General features: G+C 50.4%; 1 protein-coding gene across 3 annotated transcripts in view; it reads left to right on the forward strand.

Annotated features, from left to right (window-relative positions):
- The window catches only part of FCHSD2 (FCH and double SH3 domains 2), a 347,367-nt gene extending 329,691 nt beyond the window's left edge, over positions 1–17,676 (forward strand). For 2 of the 3 annotated variants that reach the window (XM_056795012.1, XM_056795013.1), the window contains 7 exons: positions 1,787–1,921; positions 4,024–4,107; positions 4,230–4,407; positions 5,586–5,806; positions 11,998–12,127; positions 12,229–12,311; positions 15,735–17,676. In XM_056795012.1, coding sequence (XP_056650990.1) covers positions 1,787–1,921; positions 4,024–4,107; positions 4,230–4,407; positions 5,586–5,806; positions 11,998–12,127; positions 12,229–12,311; positions 15,735–15,818 — 915 coding nt within the window. In that variant the 3' untranslated portion in view covers positions 15,819–17,676. Of the gene's footprint in view, positions 1–1,786; positions 1,922–4,023; positions 4,108–4,229; positions 4,408–5,585; positions 5,807–6,326; positions 7,583–11,997; positions 12,128–12,228; positions 12,312–15,734 lie in introns of those variants that run through there. The other variant, XM_056795014.1, reaches the window with a different exon arrangement.
- The last annotated feature ends 3,808 nt before the right edge of the window (positions 17,677–21,484 follow it).

Genomic DNA, 21,484 nt, shown 5'->3' on the forward strand with positions numbered 1-21,484 from the left:
TAATGGGCATCCTTGTTTCACTCCTGATCTTATTGGGAAGGCTTCTAGTTTGTCACCATTGGAGATGATGTTGGTTGATGGTTTTAGACATATACTGCTTATTATTTTTAGGAAAGGCCCTTCTATTCCGAGTATAGGGGGGACTTCTGAAAGGTATTTGTGACTTGATAACCAGGAGTTCCTGCACAATGGACAACAGTACCAACCCTAACTGGACAGAGAAGTTGCAAAAAGGGGGACCAAATGATAGAGGGTAAAATGAATGTTCACTTCATTCTGGAGGTTCCAACAGGAAATAAGACTTTTCCGAATGTTTATGCCCCAGAAGATAACCCCAGAGATGAACATAGGTTGTTTGATGGAAACTGAAACTAAGTGACATGAAGATAGAGGGCTGTGGGGCTGGCTATAGCAGGAGCAAGTGGCCAAAAGGTCATTTCAGACCCCAGAGTTGTGTGGTTCTTTGTTGAGGCTGTAATAGCTCTAAAGGACACTGACTAGATAGTCTATAGGATCTTTCTCTTTGATGGGAAGAAGATGCTATGCACACATACTGATTATATTTTAGAGGTTTCGTATCTTGCCTGTAAAGAAACATGAAAATGAACTATGGAGTAAGTTAATATTGTATTTTCCTTTTTAAATTTTTCCTGCCCAGTCCCCCTTCTACAGATAGGAAGAAGATATCCTTTCTCCAAGGGATGGGTTGTCAAAGAGTTTTTCCACTAGACTTGGAGAAATGGAGGAGACAAGGTTAAGAGTTAGTGTCATCTAGAGATTCACTATGACTTTCAAATGGTAGATAAGCCTTCCTTGCAGGAGGGGCAGAGGCCAGGAATCTTGCAGAAGAGATTGCCAATAAAATTGTTGCTTTCAAACAAAAAATAAAAAAGTAAATGTAAACCTCCCAGCAAAGAGTAGCATCCTGTGTTCAAAAAGGAAGCACTGGATTTATAAGAAGGTAGAAGAATTTGAAAAGGCATGAAAAAGCCTTCCCTGAGACTCAGAATGCTGCTAGGAGTGGGAAAGGCAACATGGGAGAAATGGTGGAGACCGGGGTCAAAGTCTCACTTCTCATTCATACTGGCTTTGTAGCCCGAGGCAAGTCCCTGGCCCCTTTTTGCCCTCAGCAACTCTCAAAGACTATAAATTGCGGAGAAGGAGCTTTCTGATATCCTGGAGTACCGGGAGCCCCTCCCTTCAGAGTTGGGGGTGGGGGGCAACTTGTGCTGCTAGAGGCATGGCTTAGTGCACTACTCTGAGCCGACACTGATGAAGCATTACCTGGTATACAGAAGACTGTTAACATTTCCTCTGAGCTCCGTGAGGTTAAACAGTGTTGTTTTTCCCTGGTTTTACAGGTGAGAAAGCTAAGCCTCAGAGGAATGCAGTGGCCTGGCTCAGGTCATGGAGCTAATGAGTAACAGAGTAGGCAGTGAAGTCCAGGCCTTCCTTGCCCCTGCCACGGCTCTCTGATGCCTTCCAAGTGAGCAAACCTGAGGTCTGTGACCTTAACTGTGTGCACCTTAGCAGAAAGATTCAGATGAGAAACATGAGTTAACTGGAAGGGAAGCCATGCAGATCCTTATTAGGCAGTCCAGCAAAGACTTGCAAAGAGGATAATATCTTTCCTCTGAATACTCAGGAGAAAGTTCAGTGACTCTGACTTATTAAGAACAGGGTGGACTGCAGAATTCCTCACTCATTACTGAACTTGCCCTTTCTTTCAAACAGTTCCATGAAATAAGAAAGCAAGCATTTCTCTTTTCTTGTCTTTTCCCTGTAGCTTCATGTGGATGCAGAAAGAGAAGAAGGAGAAGAATTTGAGGACAACATGGATGCTTTTGATGATAGCAGTTCCAGCCCATCAGGCACCCTACGAAACTATCCGCTGACCTGCAAAGTTGTCTATTCATACAAGGTTTGTATTTCTTGCAAATATGTGAGGTTATTCAAAAAGTGGACACTCATAGTGTTACATCTCCATGTGACATCTTGGGTCTTACATACTCAGGAAATGCCTAATTAGCACCAAAACACCTGGAAGGGGTGGGGATCCCCAGAGCTCAGGAAGGACCTCCGATGATATCTAGTCATCTGGTCCTTGCTGGAGAAGTGCCTTCCCTGGCATCCCCAAAAATGTTCCTCACCTCTTCTGGAATATCTGTGGTGACGAGGCAGGGGAGCTTACCCGCCGATGACCAACTGCACCTGATTATTAGACAGCTCTAATATTCTATTCAGGAAATTTGTCCTATGTTGGATATAATTTAGGAGATTTTTCCTCTTATTAGATAACCTCTGCCCCCATCCTGCTTCTGCTCCTTATAGCCAAGCCACAGAAGGCTAATGCCCAAGCACTTTGTATTTTTGAAGACAGTGGAAATGTGCTTCCCAAGCCTGCTCCTCTGCAGGCTAAAGATTCTCCTTGGTTTCTTCTGACAGTTCTCAGGAGGGTCTCTCCTCCCTTCAGATGAATGAGGCCTATTCCCTTCTCCCAGGTGGCTCAGAGTTTGCTTCTAAAGAGAATATAACAATGTACATGGAACTACCTAATTCGCAGGGTTGGTGTGAGGAAAGTATTTGGGTATTAAAGTTTCGTGAGAGTGTGAGTCGCTGTAATCCAACATAGGTCCCAAAAGCATCAGGGAGGAGCAGAATGGCTTCGTGTGGTCCCAGGGTAGGGGGGAATCTGACTGGAGGAATAAAGGCAGGCTTCCTGGAGAAGGGGGTATCTGATCTGGATTTTGAAGGATGGGTAAAATGGGAGCAGGGAAGGGTTCCTACCACATCTGCAGCTCTAGCTGACCCTGGACATGAGAGCTTAGAGAAAGCACTAACACTATTGAAGGTCTCCCACAGGTTGTTTAAACTAAAATAGCCTTATACTTGGGGCTGGCAACCCTTTCTTTTCTTTTTGTGTTCCCTTATTAAAATAGCACATTAGTAGGCTGGAGGGCAGCATGGCAGAGTGAAAAGAAATGAAGAATAAGATGGCCTGGGTTCTAATCCTGGCTCTGCCCCAGTCATTAGCTGTTGAGCCTCTGTAAAGGGAAGGGGCTGGCCTGGAGGCTCTCTCCCGGGGCTGGCTCTCCTGCCAGCTCTAACAGTCTGGGGAGCTGGGAGCAGTGACGGGTGATCTGGGTTTAAGGCGCCTCAGCCGAGTGATGGCCAGAGAGAGGGCTCTGCAGGCTCCCCGGCCCCCCGATGTTCCCACATTCACAGCAGCCAGGGCAGGAAGGATAGTTCTCCCCACTTGGAAAGCTGCAGGCGTTCATGAGTTTCTTGCCTCTCCGTTTTGAGGTAAGTGTCTGACCAGGGGTGTGTATTTCTGTAATTTTCCTAATGCTTTTTTTCCTCTATGCTCAAGTTCAGAGATGAGACCTTAAGGGGAATAGCTCTGCCCAGGGAGGTAGATATAAAGAGCAGGATCTCTGAGGTCAGGCGTGTGTCCAAAGCACAGAGTCCGGCAAGCAGGGCGAAGGGGCGCCCATAAACCCGCAGCTCCGCCTAGCCAGGCCTCAGCCCCTCCACAACTCTCCTGGGGACGGTGTTCTGCGCTGGATGACCCTCAAATCGTTCACCCTCCCGCACGTCGTTCCTGGCCACGTTCGCACGCCCGGTCCCATAGTCCTCCACACGATCATGTTGCTGTTACTGATTCAGTCACCTCCCACGTTCCTCCTCTCAGTCGTGCATTCATTCATCTCATCTCACTCACACGTAGGAATTCATCCCCGGGTCCCCCTGGAGAGGGCAGGAGTGAAGAAGCGGCCCGCAGGCCCCGAGCAGCCGAGCGCGGCCGCGGCTCTCCAGCCCGTCCACAGGGCCTCACGAGGGACCCATCCCACCCCACCGGTTGTTTTCATTAGTTTCGCCTCATGAGATCCTTAGCATTTAAATTTTTGTACTTGAATTCTTTTTCAAGATCATTTTGCTCTCTGGCTTTTTTTTGGATGACCAGCCTACATCTGCTCTTTCTCTAACCTTTATAATTTTGTCCATGACCATCCTCCATTGCAGGCGTCTCAGCCAGACGAGCTGACCATTGAGGAGCATGAGGTGTTAGAAGTGATTGAAGATGGAGATATGGAAGACTGGGTAAAGGTAGATTCCTTTGCTCATATAACGCTTTCTCGTGGCATTTTGAGGCATTGGTTTGGGTTCTCACGAGGCCCCTGGCCCTTCGTGCCTGTGAACGCGCCGCCCTCTTGTCCGTCTCTCCTCAGGCCCGGAACAAAGTCGGCCAGGTGGGCTACGTGCCCGAGAAGTACCTGCAGTTCCCCACGTCCAACAGCCTCCTGAGCATGCTGCAGTCCCTGGCCGCGCTGGACAGCCGCTCTCACACGTCCAGCAATTCCACCGAGGCGGAGCTCGTGTCAGGGAGCCTCAACGGAGATTCCAGTGGTAATGACCGACGGCCGCGGCCCTCTCGCTCAGTAGAGATCTCAGCAGAGATCTAGAGCAGAGGCCGAGGAGCCCCTGCGGGAGGCCGAGCACAGTGCCAGGGAGGGGAGCTAAGCCGGGAGGCTGCCCCAGCCCGCCCAGCCGCCAGGATCAAGAAGGTGCTCTGGAGGAGGCGGCGGCTTGGCCATACCGGCAGGCACCCTCAGGAAACTGGGGAGAAAGAGACAGGCCCTGCTGGGACATTCACCATGCCTAAAACCTTCATTAGAGAAACTCGGGAGAGGCTGCGGGGGTCCACAGTGGCGTGTCAGACATGACTGCCCGGACCCAGCCTGCTCCTTTGTACCTCAGCTACAATGGGTTAGTGGCCCAGCTGAATCCCCTGCAGGACAAAGTGGCAAGCTTTGAGGGGCGGAGCTGGTCCTGTATTTAAGGCCCCTCACCTTCTGTCCTAGGGCTGATACAAAGCCGAAGAGGGCCATGCCTAGATAAAGGGGCTTAAAAGGCTTGTCCAGGGTCACATTGCTAGGAAGGGCCTGGGGCTGCCCAGGTCCTTGGACTCCAGGCCGAGGCGCTTATCAATTGAGGCATCTGCCCCAGGGGCAGTCACTTGGGCAAGTCAATGTTTATTACATGTGCATGTACTTTGCATTGATTGAATTCGTGTTGTAATTGCTAAATATCTTGGTTGAAAGAAATGGATTGAGGAGGCTAGAGCACCCAGTCTGGAGGTCCTGGATTCAAATGTGACCTCTGACACTTCATAGCTATGTGACCCTGGGCAAGTCGCATAACCCCAGTTGCCTATTCAAAGGAAGAATATGATTTATTCTTCCTGGCCACAAAGGGCAGGACTTGGATTGTTTGTTCATTTATTCAACAAATAGGGGTTCTAAACTTATTGTGTGCAGAGCCCTGGGATGGCTAGGGAGTAGGAAGCAAAGTCCCCCTACCTTCATGAAACAGTCTACGGTGAGCCCCAAATGCAAGCAAACCTGTTCCCTGATAAGTCATAAAGTTAGAAAGGCGGGGTTCAGGTTCAGAGCAAGAGGGAAGAGTTTGCGCTGGTCCTCCCTGGCCCGAGATGTTTCGGGGAATCCAGAAATGTTTCCTGTCCTTCAGGAGACTCGGCCCGTAACGGGAGTCTCACCCACTGTTTTCTGCCCTTTGCTCCACAGTCTGTTTTGTCAAAGCACTTTATGACTATGAAGGCCAGACCGACGATGAACTGTCCTTTCCTGAGGGAGCGATCATCCGCATCTTGAACAAGGAGAACCAGGACGATGATGGTTTCTGGGAAGGAGAATTCAATGGACACGTTGGCGTTTTCCCGTCGGTGCTAGTGGAAGAGCTTTCAGCCTCAGAAAATGGCGATACTCAGTGGGTGAGAGAGATCCAGGTAAGGGGGGGCAGCTTATCCGCCCGCATTGTGGTATTGTGCCAGTGCCGTCCCCCAGTCCCCTAAGAGGATCCTTATTGCCAGGACCTCGGATGGAGCCTTGTGCCCTTCCCGCTATTTAAAACAAGTCTGAGGTGCTCCCTTATCTGATCCTTACTAAATGCTCATTGAAAAAGTATTCTTCAGTTCAGTCCAACTCAGCACACATTTATTAGCTCTGCCTGAGAATTCTCCCTCCTCCCCTCTGTCTGCCGGTGTCCCTGGCTTCTTTCGGTTCCAGCTAAAATCCCTTCTTTTGCTGGAAGCTCCTCCAACCTCTCATCAGCATACTGTCTTCCTTCTGCTGAGTTTTCCTGTTTACCCCCCCGTGACTTGCTTGTACATATTTGTTTGCTGTCGTCTCCCCCATCAGACAGGGAGCTCCCGGAGGCCAGGAACTGTCTTTTGCCCGTTTCTGTATCCCCTGCTCTTAGCACAGCGCCGGGCACAAAGTGTGCACTTAATGAATGTCTGTTGACAGATCCGTTGATCCAGTGGGCAAGGTCATGGCCTTCGTGCTCAGATTAAAGATGAGGCAAACTCTGCCCCCAGGAGGTCCTCTTTGGAAATGTTTGCTAAGCCTCTGTGGAATGCCCGCATCAAGTCCCTGTTCTCTAGCCCCCTCCTAGAGCGATCCATGCTAGTCCCTACACGCCTCATCAGGACAGACTGCAGAGGAAAGATCTTCTCCCCACCCCAGCTTCAGGGATGGGTAAACCCCAGGGAGGGTGCCTGAGGAAGGTGCCAAAGCAAAGATGCTGGAAACCTCTCGGGCGGAGCTGCTTCAGCTCTGTGCATCGCCTGCCTCGGACCAGATGAGGGAGCTGGGCGGTTCTGTGCAGAAGGCGTGTGCTGTGCCTTTCTACAATTCATTTTGGCAAAAAACAGGAAAAGTTGTCATCGCCACACTTTGACTTGCCTCAGATAGTGGCCTAGAGGAAAGAGCGATGGACTTGGAACGAGAGGATCTGAGTCAAATTCCAGCCCTCCCTGCTGGCTTGCTGGGAGACCCTGAGGGACCTGCAGGCAGAGGTGTCCAACTCAAGGCAAAGTGGATCCCCGCAGCCACCTACTGACTTAGAAAACCGTGGCTGTGTTGTAGCATATTTTTATTTTATCTTGTTAAATATTTCCCAGTTATACTATGTGGCCCTGCAGGCTTTGCCGCCAGACTCCTAGCACCTCGCACCAACCTCCACTCTCACGCTCTACTTTTGTGTAGTTCTAATTGTTGGGAAGCTTTTCTTAACAGCTAACTTAAATGTTCCTCTCTTCCTCTGCCCATTGCTGCTTTTTTTTTTAAACCCTTACCTTCTTTCTTAGTGTCCAACAGAAGAGTGGTAAGAGCCAGGCAGTGGGGGTTGAGTGACTTGCCCAGGGTCACATAGCTAGGAAGTGTCTGAGGCCAGATTTGAACCCAGGACCTCCCATCTCTAGGCCTGGCTCTCAATTCATTGAGCTACCCAGCTGCCCCAACCCCCCCTCCCCTTTCTCTCTTAAAGCAGCCCAGGATCACATTATCTTTTGGGGTTGACTATTGCATTGGCGACTTACATTGACCCACTAGAATCTTTGGATCTTGTAAAAATGAACTGCTGCCACTTACTTCCCTCATCTTGTACCTGTGGAGTTAATACTTTGACTCTATGTTTTGGACTTGCCATTCTTCCTTAGTCTGTTATATCTTAATTGATTTTTTCCATTGTTCTAGCCTATCAAGATCTAATTTAATACTAACTCTCATTGAGTGTTTTAATTATCCCTCCCAGATTTCTGCCATTTGCAGATTTCCTTCTATCCATCCTTCTTTCAAGTCATTGATGAACTTGTTGAACAACTCCAGGCCGAGAAAGACTTTGGGGGCATCCCATTAGAGACCTTATTCCTCATTGCCCATATCCTATTATGGCTGCTCTTTAGGCCTGCTTCGTCACCCCGTGAGAGACCGCAGAAATGTCACCAACACTGGGTGGTAGTAAATGATCTTGTAGGTCCCCTGTGGCTCCGACTCCTGTGTCCTGTCCAGCCCATGTTCTCCATTGCTATGCCTCCCCCAAAAAAGCCTATAGGGTTTCTATTGGATTAAAAGCATGTTTATTAAGTACTTAGTAAGCCAGGCCCTGTGCTCCAGAATCCATACCTTCTTGGAGTTGACAGTCTAATAGGAAGTGATCCATCACGTGCACAAGTCAGGAGAGTCCAGAGTAGAACGAGTCTGGGGAAAAGCACTTAGCTCAGAGGGCAGAACTAAAAGGAAGGGATGGAAGTTTGAAGATGAAGATATGGGCCTCATGTCCAGAAAAGCTTCCTGACAATTAGAGCTCTTGCTGTTTGCCATGAACCGTCCCTCTGAAGGTAGTAGGAGGTCTTCAGGCAGTCCAGCCTGTTGACAAGGCAGTCTTTTAGGTATGGGCAGACGAAGACTACTCTGGAATTCTATGATTCTGTGTCCCAGCAAAGGATTCTTAGAAAATGTGAAGATGAGGCCACGTGGAGGTAGAGTAAGTAGGGAAGACATTATAAAGGGAGAGACGCAGCATCTGAGGGGCCCTGCAAATAAAAACAAAGGGGTCTGCAGCAGCAATAAGGTAACCTATTTGTTTTAGGCATTAAAGTTTGTTTCTTTAGCATTTACAAGTAAAGAAACTGAGATTCAGGTATTTAAATTGACCGTGTTCACATAGGTCAGTTTGGACTAGTGGAGGCAAGGATAAGAGTATTCTGAACATGGAAAACAGCCTCACCAATATCTTAGAGGCAATAGACAATCACATTTTGTGAGAAAAATTCAGTTTTCAAGCAAGAGTGTGACATTGTGAACCTTGTATCTTAAGAGGCTGTTGCAATAGCCCTGATCAGTGATGGATACTGAATCCTGCCATTTCAACTTCCAAGGTGTCCCCTAGAGTTCTAGCTAGTCTAGACCCTCTTTTCTTCTCTTTCTGCAATCTCTGTTGGGATTTCATCTCTTCCCATGGATATAATTATCATCTCTACACAGATGACTCCCAAATCTACCTATCTAGCCACCTCTGCACCCCTAATGACTCTTCTGAACTCCAGTGCCATGTCATTAACTGCCTCCTAGACATGTCTTAATTTATGCCAAATGGAATGCTCTCTCCTTCCCTAAGTCTACCCTTCTTGGTTTTCCTGTTTCTCGTGAGGGCTCACCCCATCCTCTGTCACCCTGTAGTTTCTTTGATCCTTCCCTTTCACTCATCTTTGCCCCATATCCAATTAGTTGTGAAGTCTTGTCAGTTTTTCCTCTCTAGTATTTCTTGTCACTCTCTTCTCTGCTCACATGTGTGCTACCTTATTTGAAGTCCTCCTTTCTCATCCCCTCACCTATCTGTCATCCACACAGCCGGCAAAATCGTTTCCTGAGACGTAGGTCTCAGACCCTGTTGATCTTCTGCCCCAAAACCTTCATGAGCTCCTCAACTCCTTTAAAATCAAAGGCAGGCATTTAGTGAAGGCCCACCACAATATGGCTCCATTCTACTTTCCAGCATTACTCCTCTTCACAGCTCATTGTTCCAGCCAATCTTTTTACCTGAGCTCTCCCACCTCTGCGTTTTCCCAAGCTTCCCCCAGTCCGTAGTGCATACTGCCAGAATGTCCCCCTGTTATCCTGACTTGGGGGAGGACCTAGAGAAGAGTCCCACAGGATGGCCAGGCAGGAAGACATTCTGGACTGCGTCATTGGAGGAATCTGCCACACTCCTGAGAACACAGGCATAGCATCTGAGTGCTGAGCTCTCTACCGCACAATGTAGACTGTAAGCCTGCGAAGAGCAGGGCCTGCCTGCGACATACCAAGGAAGCAGAGTGTCCTGGAGTTTCCCCTGACTCCCAGCCAGGCCCCCCGAGGGTCACTCGTTGGTCTGAGACTGCCTGAGAGTTCACATCTCTGCTAGAGAAGAAGGTTCCAGTGTTTGCTTTGCTAATTATGCACAAAGAGGATTAGAGGTAGAGGGAGGGAACTGGCTTGGTTTGGCTCTTCTGCCCCCCAGAGTTCACTCCAGAGAAATCTCAGAAACAAAGCGTGGGTACAGCTCACAGCTCGGGGTAATAAATACATTGGGGCTGAAGCAGCCTTTATTTTCCCCGCATTCAGAAGCCCATAAGTAGAGACAAACACTAGGTCTCTCCCTAAAACCCCAAGAACCCTTTGCAGGATGAACCTTCTCTGGAGACGCTGCTCTACCCCAGCACAGACCCCTGAAGAGCCTTCCCGCACAGGTTAGGACTTGGGCTGCCTAGACCCCGGGGTCATGGCCGTCTTTCTCCAAGGCCCCGTGCTTTCCAGGCCTCTTCTGAGGACCTCCAACTGGCAGGGAGGCAACCAGAGGCCACCAGTGCCAGGAACTCCCTCTTCTGTGATCGGCAGCCAGAGATCTCCTTCCACACCCACCTCCGCATGGGATTCATTCGGGAATAGGAGCTCCCCTCACAGACGAGCTTCTGCAGGGAACCCATGAGTGCCCCCCTCATCCACAGGGATGCCCCCTCGAGCGGGGAAGTCCATCTCAGGATCTCCCCACGCAGCTCCTCTGAGCTCCGCTACCCCACAGGCCACCACTACGGTCCGCGGGGGAGAAGAGGCAGAAGGGCGCCGAAGTTCCTCTTCCCTCCCTCCTGCGGCCCCCACATCCAAGGTCTCTTGTGCTGTTAAGGGAAATGCATCGCAGGGCATGCACGTGTATCCTTGTGTTTGCCACAAAGTCGCTTCAGCCTTGGTGTAACGGGCCGCCACCATCAGACGAGCTCAGTGGCCTTCCGTGGGTGCCCCGGGCTCTGGGGACGACGGGCAGCTAGCCCTCCCCATGTACCTGGAAGACAAGAAGCGGGGTTGAAATGCTAGGCTTGTCCTCGCCGTGGGATCCTAGGCCAGACCCTTTGCCTTTGCAAGCCCGTTTCCTCGTCCATCAACGCTCCGCTGGATCTGCGGTCTCGGTGACGCGGGGATCCCCTCCGGTGATGCCGGCACCAGCCTGTCCCTCCCTGAGCTCCCTCCCAGGAACATTGTTGTTTTCTCAGTGTAAAGTGGCGGAGGTAACAGTCTTGGCACTGTGCCGCATACAGGGGCGCTGTGAGAGCAGAGGCCATCATTAACGCCGCCGTCGAGGAGCCCTCCCGGCCTCTCGGGCCTCCTCGCGCTCCGTGGGGTTCACAGCCTCCCCCTGAGTGTCTCCCATGACTGCTGGGATGCTGCCCCGAGAGCCCGGTGCATAACCACGGGGGGAACACAGGCCCCCGGTTTCATGGTCGCTGTATTATTTCCATGATTCCCGCTCTGCAAAATGTCTGTGCGTGTTTAGTTACCCCGCTCAGAAGTCCGCGTGCTGGCTGCTGAGTCTGCACAGCCCCCGCTGCCCGGGCCTCACTGAGCCCTTAGCAGGAAGGGGGCCCCATGCTAGCCTTCCCTTTTTTCAGATAGGGAAACTGATGCCAGGAAAAGGCAGGGACTCATCTGATGGCTACACGAGCAGCGCCTGTTGGGGGGCCGGGACTACTCTGCATCTGATAGCTTTAGCAAATGGTTTTGAGTGACTACCGGGGGGAGGGGAGGGGGGGTTGAAGTCAGGTGGCCAGTGTGAGGAAGGATCATGATCCCCGGCTCAGGATGAACCTTCCCACAACTGTCCCATCCCAAGGATTAGAAGGCGCTGTCGTTCCAGCACACTGGGCAGCCCAAAGTGCAGGCAGGAGGACTTCATTTTAAGGCCTCCACCTCATCCTGGTCATGTGACCCTGGGTAGGTCACCTGGCCCTTCCATGCTCTGGGCAGCTCTCTGTTGGGAGAGGGAATTTTCCCACAGGGAGTTCCCTATACCAGTGAAATTGTAGGCTCATTCCCCCCCACCACCCCCAAAGAAAAGTTTATGATATCAAACTAAGTCGATCGTGGCATTCAAAGCTGGAAGGAGGCTTAAATCACCTAACTGAATGGTTTACAGTCGAAGAAACAGTAGATTGGCAGTATCATACGGGTAGTGTCAAGATTTGAACCCAGGCTTCTAATTCCAAATCACTGGCTGTGCCACGTTCTCCAGAAGATGGATTAGTGCTGGCAAAGCCATTGAGCGCTTGCGTGCCTTCCCACCCCACGCTGCGGAGCCTTTAACGCCTTTTTGCTTTCACCCCAGATCTCTCCCTCTCCCAAGCCGCACAATTCACTGCCTCCACTGCCGCTGTACGATCAGCCCCCCAGCAGCCCGTCCCCCAGCCCCGACAAGAGGAGCTCGAGGTACTTCCCCAGGTCTCCATCCATGAACGGTAAGGCCGGGGGGCACTTCCTCTGCCTCTTCTCTTCCCCTTCGGGCCCGAGCACCCCGCCGGGGAGCTACAGCCAGTGACTCTCGGGTTCTCTCCCACAGAAAACAGCTTCAGCTCGGATTCTCCAGGGTTCTCTCAGCCCCCGAGGCACACGCCAGAGGCCTCCTATGGCAAACTGCGACCCGTGAGTCTCTGGGCCCCGGGGGGGGGGGGGGGGCTGGGATTTGGCTCCATCAGCTTAGAAACTGTTCGTGCTGGGCTTAAAGTCAAAAAACGGGGCTCAGGAAGTCCTGACTCCAGTACTTTGAAGCTGCGTTTCTTGACTAAGTGAAGTATTTTATTGGATCTCAAGTTCCTCATCTGTAAAATGGACATAATCCTGACTGACACTAGCTAAACAGGATCACAGGCTCTAGAGATGAAAGAGCGTTGGGAGGGCATATCGCATTTGACTCCTTTTTACTGGTAGGACAAGTGAGGTCCCTAAGGTAAAGTGTATCAGCCGGTGTTCACAAGCAGCTTCTGCGGCTCAGGCGAGGGCTCTTTCTCCTAAAGCGTCTAGGCTTCACGTTCCTTACCTAGAAAGTGAGAATGAGCATAGCGGATGCCTCCCAGGCAGGGTTTTACTGCCGAGACTGTTTTGGTTCTGTAGAAGCAGAGCAGCTGCCCGTCCCTGAGAGGAAGATAGGGCTCTTAGTCCCCTTCTCTAAAGGCTTTGCTGAAAGTCTGAGGTTGGCCTCACTCAGAGCCATGAAATGTGGTAGAAAGGGCCCTAGACTGGGAGTCAGAGACAACTCAGTACTAATTTAGTGTCTGAATCTGTCGCACTCCTTTATCCTCTTCGGATCGCTTTCTTTCTCCCCTTCAATTGAGGCCACAGGACGTCCCCAGCCCTCGGCTTTTCTCACCATTTTGCTTAACAATCATATTTACTTCATGAGCCTCAACTGCCACTTTTCCCCAGGAGCCCCAATTCCCCACAGACCCCAGACCACCCTTTCAAGGCCAAACCCACGACTCTGACTGGGCCACATGTGAGAATGTCAGAGTTGGAAAGTCACAAGACATGTCCACATCCGGACTTGGGGATCCTGCTGGTACCTTGTGTTCAGTATATGTAAGATCTCCTCAAAAAATGTCTGCTTATAGCATCCCCATTTCTGCAAACAGTATTATTATTTTCCCAGGCATTCTTATTTTTAATTCAATGATATATTCAAGCCTAAATTCTCTCCCTGTCCCCACTTAAAAACACAAGAAAAACAAAATTCATTATAAGGATGTATAAAAAAACTAATCCTGCATTGGTCCTGTTCAAAAAATAATCCCCTAAAATAAGCCTGGATCTGTCCTCCAAATCCATCCATCACCCTCTATCTGCAGCTGGGTAGCATGTGTCATCATGAGCTCTCTAGAATGTGCTCATTAATTATGTTGATCAAACTTCCTAAGTCTTTGAATGAATATTTTTGTTGTTATTGTATAAGTTGCTCTCCTGGTTCTGCTCACTTCACTTTGTATCGGTTCATTCAAGTCTTCCCAGGTTTTTTTGATACCATCTTCTTCATTTTTTTCTTATAACACAACAGTATTCCATATTCCTGTAACACAACTTATTCAGCCATTCTCCAATTGATGGATATCCCTTCAGTTTCCAATTCTTTGCCACCACAAAAAAATTGCTGTTATGAATATTTTTGTTAAAACGGGTCCTTTTCCCTTTTCTTGGATCTCTGGGGTACAGCTGTAGTAGTGGATTGTGGGGCCAAAAGGCATGCACAATTTAATAATTGCTTTTTGAACATAATTGTTCATTATTTTTTAGAATGATTTAACTCATTCACAGCTTCACCAGCAGGCCCTTAATGTACCTATTTTCCCACATCCCCTTCAATATTTATCATTTTATTTTTCTGCCATATTAGCCAGATTACTCGGAGTCCTTTTAATGTGCATTTCTGTAATTATTAGTGATTTGCATCATTTTATCATATGGCTATTGATAACCCTCTAAAAACTGCCTGTTTATCATTTGGAAGAATGGCCTTTATTCTTATAAGTTTGAATGTTTCCTATATAACTTAGAAATAAGACCTTTATCAGGAAAACTTATCACAAAGACTTTCTTATTTCTCTGCTTCTCTTCTAATAGTAACTGCTCTGGTTTTCCAGTCACCCTTGACTCCACCTTCTCTTTTATCTAATCATTTACCAAATCCTAATCACTCTTTACCTTGTAATGCCTAGAAACTACTTCCTCCTCTGCATCCCACATCCCCAGGCCACCCCCAGCAAACTCAAGTCTACCTTGGTTACCATAGCAACTCCTTACCTGTACCAGAGTCACATGCCTGAGTCTCAATTCTTTCTCCCCAGTGAGCAGGGACCTGCTATGCTTCCCCCTCCCCCACAGCCCACTGGAGAAAAGCCAGATTCTCAAGCCAGCATTTGAGACCCTCACAGTGTGGCCCCATTCTCCCCTTCCCCCTTTTCTCACAGTACACTCTTTCACTCGGCCCTGGCCCTTTCTGCAACATATGTCACCACAGAGTAAGGATGAGCAACGGGGCAGTGGGCCCGACTGCTCTCTCAGGACAGCTCTGGCATCCTCCGAGTCACCTCACCCCTCCGGGCCGGTGTCCCCCTCTATAAAATGGGAGTAACAGCATTGGTTCTGCCTCTCACAGAGCTGTCATGAGGAATGTATTCCAAGTCTAAGCTCCATCATCATTGAACTTCCACCGTCCGAGCCTCTCATGATCCCTTAGAAATAGAGGTCAGCTTTTATATCAAAACTGGGGTCTCAGCCAGCCCTCGCACCAACCCTAAGCCCTACCAGAGCTTTTATTATACCCATTTTAGAGGAGGAAGTGGAGACTCAAAGACTGGCCTATGGATGAGTCAAAAGCAAGCTTGAAATCAAAATTTCTCCCGGGTCCAGGTTCCTCAGTCACTACATGGTTATGTCACGCTGCCTTTCTCAGCCTGGAGGCCCTTCTAGAGTTATGGCCAGCTTGTCTAGCCTCCTCGTTTGCAGGGGAGGAAGCCGAGGCTCAGAACCCTGCAGGCAGGAAAGTGTTGCATAACGGTGGAAAAAAGGAAGCTCTGAGAACCCCCATTCAGTCCCACTCTGGACACTGCCTGTTTCCTCATCTGTAAAGTGCGACATTTGGACTGGAAGTCTCTGGGAGCTCTTCCTGCTCAAAAGCTAGGATCCTGTGGCCCTGGGGAACCTCACTCTTTGCATCACACTCTGTTGCCTATGTGTTTTCTCAAGGGCTGAGTGTATGTAGTTAAGAGGATGGATGGATGGATGGATAGAAGAAGGAAGGAAGGAAGGAAGGAAGGAAGGAAGGAAGGAAGGAAGGAAGGAAGGAAGGAAGGAAGGAAGGAAGGAAGGAAGGAAGGAAGGATAGACAGATGGAAGGCAAGACAGATGAGTGGACAGAGGGACAGTGAATGAATGGATGGTTGGTTGGTTGGTTGGTCCTATTCACAGCAGCACTTGAACAACCAGTCTTTCTTATTCCCTTTGGAGCTATTGTGTTCTGGGATTGAGAAGGTAGACCAGCATGCCCATGGAGCTCTCTGTGGTTCTTTTCCCCAGGTCCGGGCTGCACCACCCCCTCCCACTCAGAGCCACCGCCGGCCCGCAGAGAAGATGGAGGATGTGGAGATCACTCTCGTGTGATGCCACCTGCCCCGCCGTCACGGCCCACCCAGTCCAGTCTGGCCGAGCTCATTTTTTAAGGCACCTTTGCATGAAGATGACTCTGTTAAGGAGCAAGCACGAGGGAGGGCGTTCTGTGTGGCAGCGGCCTGCCCTTGTCGTGAAGATTCTGTGCCTTTGCTTGTTGTTTTCTACAAGTCATCTTTCCTCCTAGAGCACAAGCCCAGAGTGGCAGATGGCCCTGGCCAGGCAGGCACACCTGCAGCTTGGGGCCAGCTCTTGGCCACTTGTGTGGCCTCCTCCCAGCCCCATCCCGTCCCGTGTGTTAGTACAGTATATTACTGTGGCCATAGGAATGTGTCGATGAACTTGCCCAGACCCCCGAGCACCGTGACCTCGGGACGAGTGGTGAAGATGAAGCGGGTTCCCCGGCCTCAGAGGAGGGGCCGAAGCACAGGGCTGGGGGTGGGAGAGCCGGCTCCTTCTCACAGTCCCTGCCGCCTTCCCCGGAGGGCCTCCGCACCCTTGGTGTTCCCTTTCCTGCCACTTGTCTCCTGGTCAAAGCCTGCCCCCGAAGCCCCCAGCTGGGGAGCGGGGCAGGGCGTTCCAGGGCAGCTCCTCACACCGGGAGGAGAGCCCCCGCCCTGACGGACCTCCTGGAAGCTGCACCCCAGCCTCTAGTCAGCCTGGGCATTGGGTAACCTGGGAGAGGTCGGAGTTCAGGGGACTAAGTGTTATTTTCCGGTCGGCTCAGCAGCCCAGCCGATGGAAGCCCAGCAACTGGTTCACAGCAGTGAGTCCAGGGAAACTGGCTCCAGCATGGCCTTGGGGCAGCAGCACGAGCCATCTGCCTCCTCAGGGTTCATCCGTGTCCAGCCAAGTTTTACGAGGGCCTTGAAACCCAAGGTGAGAGGAGACGCTGCAGGGCTGGGCACCAATCCAAACTAATGATGTGGTGAAGAGGCTCACCCCAACTCCCCACCACAGGGAGAAACTGGCTTCACTGGCAAGACTGACGAGACCCCGAGCTTTGGGGGAGAAGCAGCTCCCAAGTATTTAAGGAAAATGAATTTTGTCTGCACGATTGGGTAGGAAGTTTTTCCCCCTAAACTGGAAGATAGAGAATTGATGGCTTAGCTTAAAAGGCTGATCGGGGAGGTTGCTTTGCTTTGACTGTTTCATTTTTAAAGAAATCAATATTCCATTTAGATGGCATTATCTGAACTTTGCACACATTGCTTCCAAGAGTCTGACCTCAGAAAAAGAGCTCTGAAGCGGAGCGTGCTTCCAGGCCCCTCCACCCAAAGTCCCATCTCCTCCCAAGGAAACGTCTACTGGACCACTTCATTTCCTCAGACCCAAGGACCGTGGATGAATCTCTCCTGTACTCTTTGTTCTCTTGCGCCTCTTAACCTGTTGATCTGTTTGAGGTCTTTTTATGTGTTTATCAAACTTATTCTTAAGTTTAAAAAAGAAAGAAAGGTGTTTTTTTTAAGATTTAAACATTTTCAGAAATGTTAAATGCATCACAATGCCCAAGTCAAGTAAGTATCATTCTGCTCTTCTGCTCTTCCTTCGCCCAGTCTGTCTGTCTGTCTGTGCCCGCAAATCAAGATTCTCCAAATTGAGTGTTATTGGAAATCTCTTTAGTTATATTTTAAATATTTTCTGTAAGAGCTGCTAATTTTATTTAAAACAAAAGTTGTAAAAATGCCTCCTTTTTAACTATGACTTGTTCGTACAGGGCACGTAATCCATGTATCACAGTGTACAGTGTCAGTACACTGAGAACACCTGTGCAAGGGCTTCCTCTGTACTGGCTGTAAAAAGTTTGTATTTATTATGTATAAAAAGTTGAATAATAAAAAAATAAGTGGAATTAAGGCTCCAAGTTTCTTAGCTTTGACAAAACAATTCCATCAATTGCATCTTCCTGTTCTCTACTGTGCCTGGTGACCGTCGTGAGGGAGCCTTCCTCTGCCCCCGCCTCCCCCGCTTCCTCAGTCTGTGAACACTGGTCTGAGCCCAGCAGCCAGACAGTGAGGAGGAGGAGGGCATCCCTCGAAGGCTTGGCTGGTCTCTTCCAACCCCAGACCATCCCTCTTATACTTCCTTCTGCGAGCTCCACTCTTCACACTCATCTTAGGATCCCAGACAGGGGCAGGAAAAGGCTCTGGGAAGCAGCGTCTCCCATCCCAGCGTTGGGGTCTTCCTTAGGATACGGAGCTGGGTGCAAAGGAGTCAAAAGATCAAAAGAGATCTTCCATACTGAGTTCTCTGTAGTTTTGTTTTAAAGCACTGCGCAATTATGATTCCTATAAATCCAGCACAGCTTTTGCCCTCTAGAAAACTACAGCATGGGAGAAGAGGATCAGGTAGAAATGGTCAGCTTCATACAAGGTGGAGGAGGTCAGAGGAGGGCTCTATGAGAAATTTGGAGAGATCACTTTAAATTGGGTTGGTGGGGAGGGGGCACTAAGGGAAATTCACTCCTGGCAGAGAGACATGCAGGGCATGAAGAATGAACGGCAACGAGGAGACCAGAATTGGGGACCTGAGTTATGGGTTGCCCCTGAGATTCAAGAGCTAGAAGAGGCAGAAATGAGCACCTAGGACAGCGCCTCGGGCTATACCCACCCTTTGAGGTCTGAAGAAGGAAAAGGAGCGGGGAGAGGTGGGGAAGAACAGGAGGATCAGCGTTCTTGGAAACCCCCCTTGGACAGAGCCCACTTGGCCTCCAGCACCAGATCTGCCTAATAGTGCCAGGAGCTAAGCCACGAGATGGGGAAACTTACATATCCATGGGCAATCCGTGAATACACTGGGAGGCCAGTAACTGAAGGAACCTTCAGGAAAGAAAGGCCAGTGGAGATGCTGAGCGGAGTCAGAGGAAGGGCAGTGACGACCCGGGCGAAGGTATCAGGAGGAAGAGAGCGAGGAGACCCGTTTGACTGGACTCGACTGTTGAAGGGAGAGCAGGGCCTGGAAAGTGGGGCTGGAGCCAGGCTTTGAAAGACATTCAAGGACGGAAGAGTTCACCATGGATCCCAAAGGTACGTCACCGGAGCTTGGGGAGACACGGCCAGACCTGAGCTTTAGGGATGTGTGTTTGGGAGTCGTGTTGGGAAAAGACCAGAAAGGGGGAGAGACTCTGCGCAGAGAAATCCATTTGGAGACTCCTCCTTCAGGGGAGAGCCAAAAAGAGCCACCCACCGTTAGGGTGGCCCATGGTAAGTGGGAAGAAGGAGCTTCCCACTGCGGAGGCAGCTCAGCAGGGCTCCCCTCAGAAGAGCCGTTCTCTGGGCCACATGTGGTGCCTACTGGGTCCCATTCCTCTGAGGCTCACGCTTGTCCTCCCAAAGGCTAGGACCGCGCACAGCCTGGACCTAGAGTTGTTACCTGAAGTCAGCAGCGCACACACCATCGCCAGGGGACCGAGGCCAGAGCCTCCAATAGGAGATGCTCATCCGCAGAGAACCGAAGAAGGAAGAGAATAAGCATTCGTGCAGCCCCACTTGGCACTTTATGAATATTAGCTGGCTTAAAGGAGGTGCTTACAGCGGCTGGCGATCTGGTGGCTTCCCACAGACTACGAGATAACTGAGATGATACACCGGGGCCTTTGCCTTCTTTGGGAAGGCTTCAACGAAAGTTGTATTCCCTCCTGGCAGCTAGGTAGCTTGATAGACGGAGAGCCAGGCCCAGAGATGGGAGGTCCTGGGTTCAAGTTTGGCCTCAGATACTTCCTTGCTGTGTGATCCTAGACAAGTCACTTAACCCCCATTGCCTCGTCCTTACTGCTCTTCTGCCTTGGAATTAATACTTAGTATGGATTCTAAGATGGGTCTTAAAAGAAAAAAGATTATACGTGGCTGGTGCCCCGGCTGACCCCGAATCTTAAATGCAGTGGAAAAATATAAAAATTAGAGAAATCTCTGGCTCATTCCACAAGCCTCTCGGAAATATTTTGCTCTCTCAACCAATTATCACATTCGTAAGTCTCAAGCAGTGGGTGGTGGTGACCACTCGGTTTACCTAACATGTCAAAAACCCAAGGAAGTCCCAGATCCTCTTCCTGAACCTCCTCTCCCATTGCCATGTCATGGAAAAGGAAAAAGGATCCTGCTAAGTAGGTCCAGGATCCATCTCCAGCTCCTTGGGGGAACAGGGAAAGCGGGGTGTCAGGATGTCTTCCCCAGGAGAATCCTTTAGAGAAGCTGCCTCGCTGACCACCCAGACCAGCTCTGCTCTGCCCTGACCTGGCACTCCCCAAAGGCAGGGAAGTAGCTTGCTGCCAGAAATTCGGACATCACCGGACATCTAGCACTCGCCATGAAAACTGACCAAAAAGCCATCATTACCCCCTCTCTGACCTCAAAGAACGGCTGATTGGAAGTTCTTGGCTCCTGTTTTGGCCTGTGAAGTGTTTGAGTCTCCATTTCCTCTTCTGTAAAATGGGCACAATAATAGCTCTGGTCTGAATCTCAAGGGCAAATGAGAGGAAGGGGAAGAGAAGAGCAGCCGCACCAGCCTTGTCCTAGCTCTGTGCGCTCACCCAACAGGGAGGGGATCGCTGCTGACAGAGGGTGGACCTTTCTGTCCCTCCCAACCTACCATCCCTCCAGCCTAGAATGAATGGTAATTGGAGGGCAGAGAAGAGCACCCTCGCTATGTGGGTGACCATTCTCTGAGCCTCCTTTTTTCAGCTGTAAAATGGGAGGAGTAATTCCTCTAGTCCAGAGCTTCTTAACTTGTTCTGTCTTGAAGCATTTACTGCATGCTTCTATATATATGCAGTGAAAGGTTCAGCTGCAAGTCTGATGGAAAGGGAGGGGATGGGGGGAAGGGAAGGAAATGAGCGTTTCTGTGGTCCCCTCGGGGGGCCAGGCACTTTACAGCGATTTCATTTGGTTCTCACAATAACCCTGTGGGGTAGGTGTTATTAGAACCCTCGTTTTACAGCTGGGGAAACTGAGGCAGGCGGTTGAGACTTATAATGTGTCTGGGATCCGATTTGAACCCAGGTCCAGCGCCGTATCCCAATGCCACCTGTCTGCCTAGGTAGCAAAGTGGGTGCTGATGCCTCTTCCTTAATGTCCTCTGCACGGATGGCGACCACGGTGCCCTGCCTCTCCGCTGGGGTGCCTTGCTGATTCAGCCCCGTGTGGGGCATTTGGCGGGGACCACCACGTTCAGGACTGGGGCTCAGAGGGTGCCGAGTCCAGTCCGAGAGCAGACTTCCATGTTCAGTGTTCAGAGCATCTACGCCTCCAAAAACGGCAAGTAGTACACATCGGGCGGGCTCGATTTGGCAGCGTGGTTGCTTGTCTAGACTTGGGACAGTGTTGAAGAAAATGTGACTAAGGCAGATTCCATTTCAAAGTGCCTGCGTGGTTGTTTTTCAAGAGTGGGTGGACAAACATTTCCCAGCCTAGCTTGGACTGGGCTGGAAAAGCAGGACGAGGGGTCCCAGGGCTCCTGCTGGCATTCGGGGTGCTGGGGAAGGTGGACCCCCTCTCCGTGATTATTTTCCCCCTTCCGGATGGCTGGGGGGGCTCCACCGGAAGTGCCACTGCCAGGGCTCCTGTGCTCAGGGTCTGAGGGAAGATGGGCTTCTGGGTGATTGTGGTTTGACTTGCCTGGCTCAGCTCCCCCTCAGGGTGCCTCCTCCAGGCTGGCTCCCCTCC

Source organism: Monodelphis domestica, chromosome 4 (genome assembly GCF_027887165.1).
Source record: "Monodelphis domestica isolate mMonDom1 chromosome 4, mMonDom1.pri, whole genome shotgun sequence".
Taxonomy (NCBI): Eukaryota; Metazoa; Chordata; class Mammalia; order Didelphimorphia; family Didelphidae; genus Monodelphis; species Monodelphis domestica.